Here is a 13897-nt window from a genome sequence, read left to right as displayed (position 1 = left end):
GTTTTAACAGGCACTCTGGTGTTTGCTGGAAATTTGCCACCGAATTTCGGCTCTAGCTGAAGGTTATCAGGATTTATCATTGTTTCCCCAGGATGTTTAACCCTCACGGGCGCCTCTTCTTTCATTTAAGATACTTAAAAAAAAAATTTCTTCTAAGCGCTTTGGCCATTTTGTTTTAAGAAATTTGTTTTATCTCGTCCGGTTTTGAAATATTTCTGAAATGGGGAGGAGGGAGTGTTGGAGACAGAAAGCAGCTGTGTACCAGGAAATAATAAGTATCATGCAAAAATATCACAGCTAATAGATGTCCTTTACGAGTGGAAATATCTATGTTTAATTGCTTTAAAAATGTGGGTGGAAAAACACAATTATACATTGTGATAACAAACCTGTACAGATGATTTCTGAACAATACAAAACAAGTGCTGAAAATTTTCTTCTTTAGGATTGAAATACTTGCTCCAAAATTATGACACCACCTACCCAAATATCATGTTGCCCCATCTGCAAACACTTGAAGAGGAATAGTTACCAATTGAATGTCTTAGATTTGTCCTTAATAAAAAGAAAATTGCATAGCTTTTTATATTGTTGTATATCCTCAAATGCATCATCCAATATCATTGTCAGCTTAGTGTTGCTCTCAGTGTTTTAAATGTTTAATTTTTCAGAGATACATGATATAGAATTCCTAATAATTATAAACACATCATTTTATTCATCTGACTTTAATAACATGCATTTTTATAATTACTGTACAACTGAAGTAGACATGAATTATGCTGTGTGCATGTCTTTATTCAACAGTATATTCTTAGACACCTTTTTCAAACAAATTAAGTGAATTTAAAAGAAAATAATATGTGAAAAAAATATTCTTCCAGTAGAAACAGAATCACAGTGCTTTACACACAAAAGGAAAGGAAAAGAAGTTCTCATACGAAAAGAGATTTATTTTTACATAGAAAATTCTCACAATAGTTGAAACACACTCCAGAAACTAGTAAACACCTTAGATAGAGTTGTGCCAATTACTCAGCCCACAAGCATCTGCTTTGTCTTAATTAGACGGGGGAGGTGAATGACCACTGTTTATTTTCATTTTCCTCATTAATTATGAAAAACTGCATTTAATTCATCTTGCATAGTGAGAGATTGGCTGCGCAGATGTAAGTCGTAAGGGAAGTGGCTGTCGGTGGGCAACCTGAACATGGCACCCTGCCCAAGGGGACCCCTGGGTGGCACTGCACAGTAATGCATGCCGTAATTGTAATTTTTGCCATAGTCCAAGGTTTCTTCTTGCTTCAGGGAAAATATCCCATTATAGTTAATTGGGGGAGGACTTAAGGGACCTTCAAACTGAGGGCTGGCACACTCGGGGGAAGTGCTTTCATAGAAGGATTCATATGCACTGCAATAATTGTAGGGTTTCATGGACTTGGAATTATCAAGAGTTCCATGCCCTGGGGGAGTGGTGAGCTCAGGGCTGTGGTAGGGCGGGTAGAAGGTAGAGTAGGGTGACCTTGTGTGGTGCGCAGCCTCCCCACCCTGACCCATCAGGAAACTCCTGGCATTGAGCTGCAAGCAGCCTGCCACCAAGTTTGTAGTTGGCTGGGAAAGACCTTTGCATAAGTTTTGGACGAACGTGAGCAGATCAGGTCTCTTGCCGATTCTCAAAATTTCAGAAAGTGCCCAGATGTAGTTTTTGGCCAGTCGTAAAGTTTCTATCTTGGACAGTTTTTGGGTTTTAGAATAACAGGGGACCACTTTTCGTAAATTGTCCAGAGCATCGTTGAGGCCGTGCATCCTGTTCCTCTCCCGCGCGTTCGCTTCCTGTCTTCTGAACTTGACCCTCTCTAGTCGGAGCTTGGTCGTCTTTTTTTTCCTAAGGCCCCTCCTTCTGGGCAACCCATTTTCATCTTCTTCTTCCCTGTCTTCCTCCTCCTCTTCTTTCTCAGTCTCTTCTCCAGGGGCCCTTTTGATGCTCTTTCCTCGAAGGACAATCTGTTTGGAAAAGCTTTCGGGTTTCTTAATTTGCTTCTGGTCCTCGCATTCTCTAGAAAACTTTCTGCACATCTGGGATTCTGGCATTACAACAGACTCATCAAACGGTAGTGTTAACATGGTTCTCTAATCTTAAATTACCTGAAAAAATGCCAGCACAATATTTAAAGTGTTTTCATTTTTAAAGTTTATACACTTATAACATATTTAATGACTTAATCATCGGGTACAAAAACACGAGAAAAAAAAATGTTTCCAGAATTAATTTTTTTCACATTAAATAAAATTTTTGTGCAAGTTTGTGCAGACTAGCAAATATAAGAAACATTGACTCATGCAATAGGATTAATTTGTACAGGCAAATTATCAAAAGAAAATAAAACATGAAGCATTTATTGTAATGCCACCACTATCATCTCCATTTCTCTTTGATTTTAAACTGTTTTTTAATACACAAAAAGGACTGTGGAATTCAGGCAAATGCAAAACATAATATAGCAATGCAGAATTTCATTAATTCTAATTCCCCTGAGTACAAAATGAGAAGAGACACCAGTTTTGAAAATAAAAAGTGCTACCTCTCCATTAGCTGATAAATTTGTGGAGGCTTATTTTTTAGAAAGAAAATAAGCCTAAACTTTATTTGCTGTATTATATAATTGTGAATTTAGATAAGTGGCAGTTGGAATATACAAATTTAAAGAAAAGAATTATCAGAGCCAATTTAAAAACTGGTTTCTTTCTAGTCAGTAAAGAAATATTCAAAAGAGCACTATTTTCCTAACCTTCACCCAAAAAAGGTGGGGGAAGGATTAGATTAATTTGGAATAAACCTTATAAATAAATATTTTAATCACTGACTTTTTTTTTAATTAAAGAAAATGTTGAGACTGCTTTTATATTTTACATTTTTCTAAATGTAATTATCTGCTTACTGCTGTTCAAATCATCCTGGACAAAAAACCACTCTCTTAGTGTTTTTGTTCTACGAGCCACAGAAGTCTCCCTCTAGCTAATATCTGACAGGAACGGTCCAAGGATTCTGACTGCAATTGTGCACGTGTGTTCAGAATCCCAAATAAAAGGGGAAAATAATTTGTGTTTCAAATGCAATTTTGGCTTTTTTGGCGAAGCAGCAAGTATTTTCATCTAAAGTCTTCAAACAAATAGGCACGTTAAAACAGAGACTTTTAATTTAACAATCTCCAGCTCTCTCAATACATACACACACACGCACACACACACACACACACTCTCTCTTACTAATGTCCACATACTTGCAGTGTTACATAATAGCAGTGAAAGTATGTGATAATTACATCATAAGAATGAAATATGATAAGAAGTTATAGATGACAAAGAGCATATAAATACTATAAGATAGTGACACTGTATCTTTAAATACTTGCATGCAAAGCCAGCATCAACTGAAGTATATCTTTATTTATATTACCTTAGGTTTTAATTTCATTCAATAATCAGTTTTCATTTTGGATCTTCCAAATCTTTTCAGGCTGAGTGTCGCATCGTCTCCTGGAGTCTCTAGATCTGTGTATATCTGCACTATCTCATTGATCTCTAAAAAGTGACATTGATGCCAACTGCCAGAGCTGGTACCCATGCCATCTGCTAGTGACGTCACAGGGCAGAGAGAACCATGTGATCCTCTCTCTTGGGACCTTCATTCTGCACTGATCATCTGGCATCCCTGTAAGTGGGTACCAGCATTCATGCATCAACACAGAAGGTTAGACTGATAGGAAAAAAAATCTGCACCAGCCTTTCACATACAGTAGGTGCGTTTCTCCTCGAGCTGCTTCGGCTTCACTGGCAATCTGTAGAAATAGCTGTGTTAGTGTTCAGTTTCGCCCTGCCAACGGTGCAACTATTAGGGAGTCGTTAATATTCAATTCATTTACAAGGTGGGCTTTTGTGTGAGCGAGAGGGTTTTTGTCGTTGTTGATGTTTTGTAAAGATCACCATCCCATTTGTGCACCTGGGTACCCAGGGAGAGAAAGCCGTGAAAAGGAGCTGAATTCAGGAAAATGGTCTTGAGATGCTTAACCAAACTAGAATGTGTGCAAGCGAACGGGGATCAACAAAGGTCTCTTGATTTCCTTGTTTTGTTTCATGGCATGTAACTTATGGGTGTGTGCCTGTGTGTTCTCTTATTAACATGTAAGACTTCTGCGCTCCTTAAGAATTTGGAATAAAAGAACAGTTTCTCCATCTGGGGTCTGTGAAAGCCATCCTCAGATGCTCCCCTTTCTACACTTGCTGGTATCTTTCAGCAACTTTTCAGAGAGATTCTTTGTATATCTGTATAAAATGCAGAGACAACTGCAAGTCGACTGTGAAAGATTTCAAACTAGATTCTTGAGTCCTCTACCAAAAGTCACAACTTCACTCTCATCGTGCCTCTCTTTACAGCCTTCGTGGGCTTGTTCCTGTCCATTTCATGTCATACACGATAAACATAAAATTATCACTTAGCTTTTTGTCTGTCTTTCTCCGGCATTCTGCTGAGTATTTTAATCGAAGGTTAGCATTCTTGTTCTTTTGGAGCTTTGAGATTGTTTTCTTTCTCCTAAAACTCGCCCCTCACATTTTTTTTCCTCTCCACCAATATCAGTTTAAATATCTTCTCTTCCTTGTATCAGTGTCCAGTTGTTTTTCTCTGTCAGATTTATTTCATATTTATCTTTACCCCCTGCTTTTCCCTTTTGGTTTCTTAACAAAAGCAGGGTAGAAACAGTTAAGCAAAACTGGCAAAGCCTTACAGATAAAACAAACTGTGAAGCCAGAGGCAAATCTTACCTTCCTTTCCTTTTCTCGGCTCCCCTGCCACCCTCTCCACCCTACCCCCCAAACAAAAGGATATTGGACTTTAGAATTGCCTGTCACTAAAGTTAAAAGTGCACTTTAAAAAATCAAAAGTTTAAAAAGATAAACACAACCTTTGTTGTTTGACAACTGAGTAATCTCCTTCTATAAAGTGAGACAGTGTGCTTTTGGTATTAAAGTAATCCCTGGCAGAGTTGTAACTGTTGAATCTGTGTTAGCATTCCCCTTATAAATCGCAGTTTTGAGAGGTTTAAAATTCTGCTGCTTTAATGCACTTTGGTTCCAAATTGGCATCGGGGGCCTCAGGCTGAATGCAGTTCATCTCCTGTCATACCCCCCTCATTTCCGTTCTCCCTCCAAGTTACCTGACTTGGCCTGGACGGTGCTAGAAAGGATGGGAAAGTTGGCAAAAAGGAGAATCATGCTAAGTAAAGGAGGGGTCATTTTTTTTTCTCTCTCTCAATGGTCTAGTAAAAAAAATGCAAATTTAAAATAGAAGGCTATATAAATTCATAACTTGAAATAGGTGGGTACATTGGCTTAGCTCATATTTTTTAAAAAATCAGACACTCCAAAAACATTTCAAAATGTATGTTTAAGGGCATAGTTCTGGTAATGGGTGCATAGAGTATATTTCAGCTTCTGGTTCAAAAACTACACACTCTTTTTGTATCAGCACAGAGAATTTCTATAGGAAGACGAGATGCTGAATTCTGTTTGTTTTCACGTATGGTTTACTTTTTAAATGTAAAGGAGCATAAGTAGCAGAGTCACCAGCCACAGAGCAGCCAGCCCTGTCATGAATGTTGCATATTGCATCATATTCTAAACTTCCAAAGTCTCCAGAAGCTGCATTGTATTACAGGCATCACAAACATGAAAATCAAAATCCAAGAAATAGATAACAGTGTGTTAGTAGAAAATTATCACCGATGTAGCTCATCCCAAGGATAGATTTTATATTTTATCTTTGTGATGTGCAGACAGATGAGAAATGGCTTTTCCATGAAAACATTTGGGGCTGTTTTATTTCTGCCTTTGAACGTGAAATAAAACCCTTTGGTGGTGGTAGTGATGTGGTGAGGGGGGCATAGAATCTGTGTTGAGGTTTTCTGAATATTAATCTTTTGTTTGAACATCTTAGTTTTTTTTTTTCCCCCCAAATAAAAGCCGGTGGTAACAAAAAGTTGTTATGTCAAGATTTAGCAAGGATTCAGTGTGTTTGTACAATAATCTTTCAAAAAGGAATTTCGTTATGCATTTTCTACTATAGTTCCAGATATGCAAATGCCTGCGCTCTTAATATGCATTCATAACATACACCATAACGGCTGTTCTACTCTCTGCTAAGAAAGCATGTTAACACCAGTGCTCCACACACAAATGCATCCCGAGTTATAGACAAATACTCAGAGTCTGAGGAGTGTATCATCACCATTTCTATAACACATTTTCTCATTTTACAGCAGTCACCGCACAGCAAAGTTACCTCTGTAATTCAGTTCGATACTGATTGAACTGATGTGATCTTTGCTTCTGGGGCCATGACATTTTATAGTCAATTTTTTTTTAAGTGCCCAGTGTCTGACGTCTGCCTCTGTCTTGCTTTTACTGGGTGAGTCTTCATATTTTACTTAAAAAACGGGCCCAGAGAAAATTTAGATATAATTTGACTCAGTTGCAAGGCAACAGAGGCTTAAAGTCTAAATTAAAGCTCAAATGTTGTTATTTTTAGGTCATCCAGTTGGGTACCTGTGTCTCAGCGAATGGGAGTTCTGTGGATTCTCTTTTTCACTATTCCTTCATTACTTAAGAGATCAGTTTGGAACATGACAGGCATTTTTCTCAGTTCTCCAAGGGTATAAGGCAGCAGAAGGTAGACCCACGAAGGATCAGGCAGCAAAGTCTTAGGATCAGAGTTTTTTCCTCAGAAGTAGGGTGCTTCCTGAGATAGAATTTAGACAGTTTTTTCTATTGCTTTTTTTTTTTTTTAAAGCTCTTAGACAAATGCTTCAGGGCAGCCTGGAAGCCTGTGAGCCAGCCCATTGTTAATCCCTTGAGGTTTAACTCTGTGATCCCCATTGACTTGAGTTTTATGGCTGTGGCAGGGCGTTCGACCTGGGAAACAGCCTTTGGGATTTCAATAAAGGTATTTAAATTATAAGGCAAAACGCAAAGCAACCTTATGCCCCTTGAAGTTCTAGAGGGCTTAAAAATATAAACACAGAAGTCTAAATATTTCATTTGTATGTGTAAAAACTTAGACTACACAGATAATCTGGAAATAAAGCAACGTTCGGATTTTGTTTTTTAGATTTCCTTCAGGGTGAAGGCTAGACTGAATTGTACTATTATTATGCAAAACAGCGTATTGTTTATTATGCTGCTCTTCCAACACGGCAAGTACAGTCTTCGACCTTATCCTTTGCAACAAAACACCCCTGTCTTTTCCAGAAATGACTTTCATTTTCCCTCTATGGAGTATACTTTTTATTTTACCCACCAAACTGCATTTATTAAATTCATTATTAAATAAAGTCATCTAAGTCTGCCAGTGAAAACTTCTGCCAGTGTGAGAAAACCAGGATTATTAGACTGAGTTAATTTCCTTCCAGCCATTAGTAAAGAAATGATGTTTTATTAACTTTTGTGATCTTTCTTTAAGAAAATGTAGTTTCCTATAGGCTTTTACATATATTAACAATGTTTTCTTGTTCCTGATTAATTTTTTTATGATACTGAATTCAAAATTATTGTTATATTCCTACAATATGTATTGTAATCGTTATCTATAAATGTAGAAAACAGAAGTACAATTTGTCTTTTTCCTGTTACATGAATCCATTTTGTAAGATTGGAGTGAGTACTTTATGAAGAGATTCTTGGCAAAAGTTTTCTGCAAACTGCATTTTGAAAATCACATTTTATGTTAGAAGCTTGTATGATACAGGCTCTCTTCACATAGGGAATTCCTGGATGGATTTTAAGAGGTTCTGGAGCTTCCTAAGATTATGTGCAAATCTTAGGCGTGTATGTACATATGTGAATTTTTCTAAAGAAATGCTCCCTCTGTCACAACAAGAATTTTGATGGCCTCTTTAACCTTGCTTTAAGTCTGTTCCTGCTGTTTAATATCTATGTGTCATTCATTTATTTATCCATTCATCTATTCAGCAAGGTTTATTGAATATCTATTCTGGAGTAATTCTTGACTCCTCTTTTTCACACCCTAGAACCGAATGTCTGCAAATTCTCTCAAACTCTTAAAATTATATGCAGTAATTGTATGACCACTTTCTGGCAGTTCCATGGCTCCTACCCTGGTCCCCAAATGGCCACCATCTCTCACCTGGCCTAGATGGCACCTGTGCCTTCAGCCTTCACTCTTGGCTCCTTATGTTCTTTACACAGTCCTCAAGTCAGCATTCTGAGGCATCTGGTTAAAACATGAATCAGATCGTATTCCTCTGGGCTGAAAACCCCTCGCCTTCAGTCAAAGCCAAATCCTTACAGAGGCACAGAGGCCTCCTCTGGCCTTTCTGATCTCACCTTCTACTACTCACCCCTCCACCCACTCAGCTCCAGCCACACCTGCCCTCCGCCATGCCTCACACTGTCAGGCACACTCCTACCTCAGGTCGATTGCACTTACCCCTACCTGGAATCCGCTGAATATCCCGCTGGTTCACTCTCACATCCTTCAAATCTCTGCTCACATGTTCCCTATCAAGGAGGTCTCCCTTTACTAGCCTAGTTTATATTTTACGCCCATACTCATCCATCTCTCCCTATTCGCTTTCTGCCAGTTTTGCTTTTCTCCATAGGAATTCTCACTTGCTAACACAATACATTTAGTTATGCATTGAGTGTATTAATCTGTAATTCTAGTATGTGTTCATGAAAGGCATTGCATACTTGTCGAATGAAGATATTTGTTCCAGGCACTGGGTTAGTGATGGCTCTTCAAAGGCATGTGGAACAGTCATGGCAAAGCTGTTGGGAAGTTTGCAGTCTAGATGGGGGGCAGACCGTAAACAGGTAACCACAGAAATGTGTACTTTACATGTTGGTGGCTATAGAAAATCATGGGAGGATCCACTGGGTTACAGTGTCTAGGAAGCTTTTACTGAGTCATCTTTCATGCTGAGCCATGAAGCGTGAGCAGCAGAGGCAAGAGCGCATGAGAGATGTCTAATGTTCTGGGGAGACTGGAACGATCTGAATGCGATCAGATCGTCGGAGAGTCTGTGTTGGTAAAGGATTTAGAATTCATTTCAAAGGAAGACATTGGAGGGCTTAAGGCAATTTGAGGATCATTCTGGTTGCTTTCAAGAGAGGAGTTAGAGGAAAAGAAGAAACAGGAAGAAAATTTGCAAAGCCTATGAGAATGGACGGAGCAAGAGGCTGGCTGTGGCCCGGATTGGAGTGGGGATAATGGAAATGGAGAGAGGAGGCCTGGAAATATGTTTTGGAGATGGAATCAACAGAACTTATGGATGGATGGTCATGGATTAGGTGTGGGAAGTTTACTTAACCCCTGGTCCTGACGATGACCAGAGAATAGTACTTTTTCATATGCAATCTGCCAAGAACCAGGCTAAAGGCCTAAAATACAGTTGAACAACACAGAGGTGGGGGGAAGGCTGCCAACCCTCCTTGTCATAGAAAATCCATGATTAATTTATAGTGAGCCCTCCATAGACACAATTCCTTAGTCTCCATGGTTCCAGATCCTCGGATTCAATCAACAGTGGATCATGCAGTACTATGGTATTTACTATTGCAAAAAATCCATTTATAAATGTGTCCATGCAATTCCAGCTGTGTTGTTTAAGGGTCAAGTGTACATTGTCTCATGGGAGTCTCGCAATGAGGTAGATGTGACTATTTCCATTTTAGACTCTATGAAACTGGGGCTCAGAGAAGTTAATCCGTCCGTCCATGACTGCTCAGCGTTTTACGTGGGGGAAATCATAATTTGGGCCTATGTCTGTCTGAATCCAAATCCTAGTTTCTTAACAACGTATATGTTACTCCTTTAAGAATTAAATACATGATCACATGTCAGTGAACTGCCGAGAACGGTTTCTAGTACACAAGAATCCTGAATAAATAATAAATATTAGATAAAATATAAAACTTAGCCATGAGTCTATTCCAAGAATGAAGAATTGCCCTATTAATGTGTCTGGTGACTCAAGCTTTTTCACGCTGCGTCTGTCTTGTAGATCAGTGTACCCAGCCAGGCGGGTCAGTGGCCGGCCGTGGGCGAGGTTACATGACAGTGGTCGTGAGCCTCATGACCGTGAACTCCGCTGTGTCCAGAAGAGTCGAGGGTTGAGTTGCTCGTTTATTCCTTCATCCTTTTTCATTCATTCAACAGAACACTTACTTTTGTACGTTGCCCCAGAAGTAAGCTAAATAACAGAGAGCCCCGTCTCTCAAGGAAGTTAGAGTTGAATTAGCACAAAATACATCCACAATATTCTAATTGACAAGAGTTGTGAGCTTACTGGGACAAGAGAGCTTGTTGGTAGGGGAATGAAGAAAACCTTTGAGTAGAGCTTGTGAATATGTGGGACATAATTGTTTTTGTTTGAAGTATAATAGAGACGGAAAAGCAACAAATGACCTAAGTGCAGAGTTCAGTGGATTTTTAAAAACTGAACACATCAGTGTAATAAGATCTTGATCAAGAAACAGAACATTAGCAGGACCCTCCTTCCTGCTCCTTTCAGGTACCAACTGCTTCTCCCCAAGAGGAAGCACTGGCCCTACTTCTAAGAGCATCGCTTCATTTTGTTCATTTTGTACATCGTATAAATGCAGTCATTCAGTTTGGGGGGCCTGATTTCTCTCTTCCTTCCTTCCTTCCTTCCTTCCTTCCTTCCTTCCTTCCTTCCTTCCTTCCTTCCTTCCTTCCTTCCTTCCTTCCTTCCTTCCTTTTGTCTTTTTAGGGTCATTTTCAAGGCATATGGAGGTTCCCAGGCTAGGAGTCACATTGGAGCTGTAGCTGCTGACCTACACCACAGCCACAGCAATGCCAGATCTGAGCCGCCTCTGTGACCTACACCACAGCTCATGGCAGTGCTGGATCTTTAACCCACTGAGTGAGGCCAGGGATCGAACCTCCATCCTCATGGATACTAGTCAGATTCATTTCCACTGTGCTACGAAGGGAACTCCCGATTTCTTTATCTCAGCATTTTGTCTGTGCAGTTTATCTATATTGTTGCACATAACTGTAGAATGTTCACTCTCATTGCTGTATAATATTCAGTTGTGTGACTGTATCACAGTTTGTTTCTTTATTCTACTGTGACAGATGTTTGGATAGTTTCCAGTTTGGGGCTATTATTAAGTAGTGCTGTCCAGTATAAATAATTCAATGAACACATATATGTTAGGTGTAGTCCATTCCTAGGTATATAGCCAATAGAAATGCATACCGGGAGTTCCCGTCGTGGCGCAGTGGTTAACGAATCCGACTAGGAACCATGAGGTTGCGGGTTCGGTCCCTGCCCTTGCTCAGTGGGTTAACGATCCGGCGTTGCCGTGAGCTGTGGTGTAGGTTGCAGACGCGGCTCGGATCCCGCCTTGCTGTGGCTCTGGCGTAGGCCGGTGGCTACAGCTCCGATTCAACCCCTAGCCTGGGAACCTCCATATGCCGTGGGAGCGGCCCAAGAAATAGCAGCAGCAACAACAACAACAACAACAACAAAAAAGAAATGCATACCTGTGTTCTGCATGTGTCAATTTAAGAGGAATTTAGAATAGGCCATATAGAAAGAGTTTAGCTTTACTAATTACTACATGACGATCACAGACTTTCTCAAATCATTATGCAAGATCAATAACATTATCCCAAAGCCATGGAGTCTGGTACCAGATCTACAAGTAGTTATTGAAGGAATCCTATGCAACAAGCCACTGTGATGTTGGAGAAAGACAGCAGAAGACACAGTCCTTGCCTTCAATGACGCAAGAGTCCTGTTGAGGCAATACAACTAACAAACTTAAAGCATTGAGATGCATGAGGGGCAGACTGTGGTGCAGAGTATCAAACAAATGAATATGTAATGTTTATGTAATATCCTTTAGGAAGATAGTGCACATTTAAGATTATGCAGAAAGTTTTAACATTTCAGAATGCTTGTACTGAAAGTATTGATTTTAAGTTTTAAAACCTGATGGCTAAATTATTGACTCATTTTGATCAATGTTACTATTGACCAATACTTTTAATACTTTCTTTTGTACTAACTTTTCTGCATGTGTTATATAATTCTGACAACAGCATTGAGGATTATACACATAGGCAGAGTGGTATAGTAGCTTAAGCTCATATGCATAAGCAGACTGGTATGTGGTGTCTGAAACCAAAACCCCTGGTTCTGCCACTTTCTTGCTGGTTGGCTCTGAGCAAGGTCCTGTGCTTCAGTTTTTGCATTTGTCAAGTGGGCATAAATATATTCTGATCTTGTAGATTGTTGGATGTACATCGTTAGAACAATAGCTGCACATAGTGAGCCTTGCATTATTATTGGATGGATCATTTTAAAATAAAAGTGGGAGGAGTTTAAAAGTAAGGCATTTATGTGAAGTAACTTCTCAACTCTCTGTGAAGGAAAGGCTCATGTCTATGGCGATGTCCTCTGGTTATCCGAGCATTTCAGGGTATAGATGGAGAGCATATATTATGTTGTTAATGAAACCAGTTATTCTGAAAATATTATGTCCTTCTGCTTACAAATCTAGCATCTTGGGTCAGGAAAGACAGCACAATGTTAAAGACAAATAACTTCTGAGTGAATGTTGAGCCAGACTACAGATATTTATTGGACTTGACCTTCTCTGTTATGAATAGTCTATTCCTTTTCTTAAAATTGTTTTAAAGCTTTATTGAAGTACAGTTGATTTAAAATGTTGTGATAATTTCTACTGTGCAACAAAGTGATTCAGTTATACATAGACACACATCCATTCTTTTTAAGGTTATTTTCCAATATAGATTATCACAGAACATTGGGTAGAGTTCCCTGTGAAATTCAGCAGGTCCCTGTTGGCCAATCATTCCATATACCACAGTGTGCATATGCCAGCCCCAAACCCCCAATCCATCCCTCCCCCAACTTGAATACCGCATTTCTTTCCTATAGAAACACTGAAGCCTTTGCCCTTTGTCTGTACCTACTTTTAAATTTCTTAGTGGCTTTGATGGAGGAATACACTGCACACCCAGAAGATAAACAGTCAGAAAGCATTTATAGTCCTAATGTTTACATGCTTGCAGACATAAGCCCATGAGATGACTTTGGAAACCAAAGCATTAGGTTAAAAGGCTAACTTTGCTAATGCCATGAATTCCAAGGCACACAGGCATGGTCCTGTCACTCTCCAAGGACTGCACGTATTTGCCCTGAAATCTGCCATATGCAGGTAGATCTTATAACCCCTAGATCACACTAAAAAAAAAATCATTTATACCTATAGCAATAAAATAAGCAAATAAGCAGCAAACTAATCCTGCACAAAATGAAAAAGCTCAAATCATTATTTGTCTTTTTGTATTTTAGACTTCTGGTTGGTTTGCTCTATTTGGCTGGCAAATCTCATCTAATTACAATATATTTTTCATTTGTGTTTTAAAATAGCAATCCGAACCCACTGTTATTATAACATATGTGGTAAGTTGTTGTTCCTGGGGTGGTAATAAATTCATGGCGATCCATTCACATCCTCATGGGTTGGAATTAATCTTTCTCCTCTGATTTCCCACTACCCGTTGTGCTTCTATTATTGTGCTCAACATAATTTGCTTTGTAGTGGAGCTATATGTGAATGCATCTGTCTCCCCAACTAGATTGTGAGGACAAAAACTCTCTTAGATTTCTGTTTGTTTCCTCCTATTTTGCAGTCCCTATGTCACACAACACGCTGACTTGTACTTAGTAGGGACTCAATAAATATCGATAGTAGAATTGAATTGATCAGTTGCAGTTACAGCACATTTGTGGCAGAACACCTGAGAGCAGTGAGGCCCATCTGT

At 39.2% G+C, this 13897-nt stretch overlaps 1 protein-coding gene across 1 annotated transcript; it reads right to left on the bottom strand.

The window, feature by feature from the left end:
* Positions 1-307: 307 nt before the first annotated feature.
* On the bottom strand, positions 308-3790 carry NEUROD6 (neuronal differentiation 6). The gene is made up of 2 exons (XM_047763643.1): positions 3458-3790; positions 308-2145 (listed from the first exon to the last, which is right to left on the bottom strand). Exon 2 carries the CDS (start codon positions 2122-2124, stop codon positions 1111-1113), a length of 1014 nt encoding a protein of 337 aa, XP_047619599.1. The 5' UTR covers positions 2125-2145; positions 3458-3790; the 3' UTR covers positions 308-1110.
* Positions 3791-13897: the final 10107 nt, after the last annotated feature.

The sequence above is a fragment of the Phacochoerus africanus genome, chromosome 16, assembly GCF_016906955.1.
Source record: "Phacochoerus africanus isolate WHEZ1 chromosome 16, ROS_Pafr_v1, whole genome shotgun sequence".
Lineage (NCBI taxonomy): Eukaryota > Metazoa > Chordata > Mammalia > Artiodactyla > Suidae > Phacochoerus > Phacochoerus africanus.
Note: the sequence above shows the minus strand (reverse complement) of the source record. Positions and strands in the feature narration are given on the sequence as shown.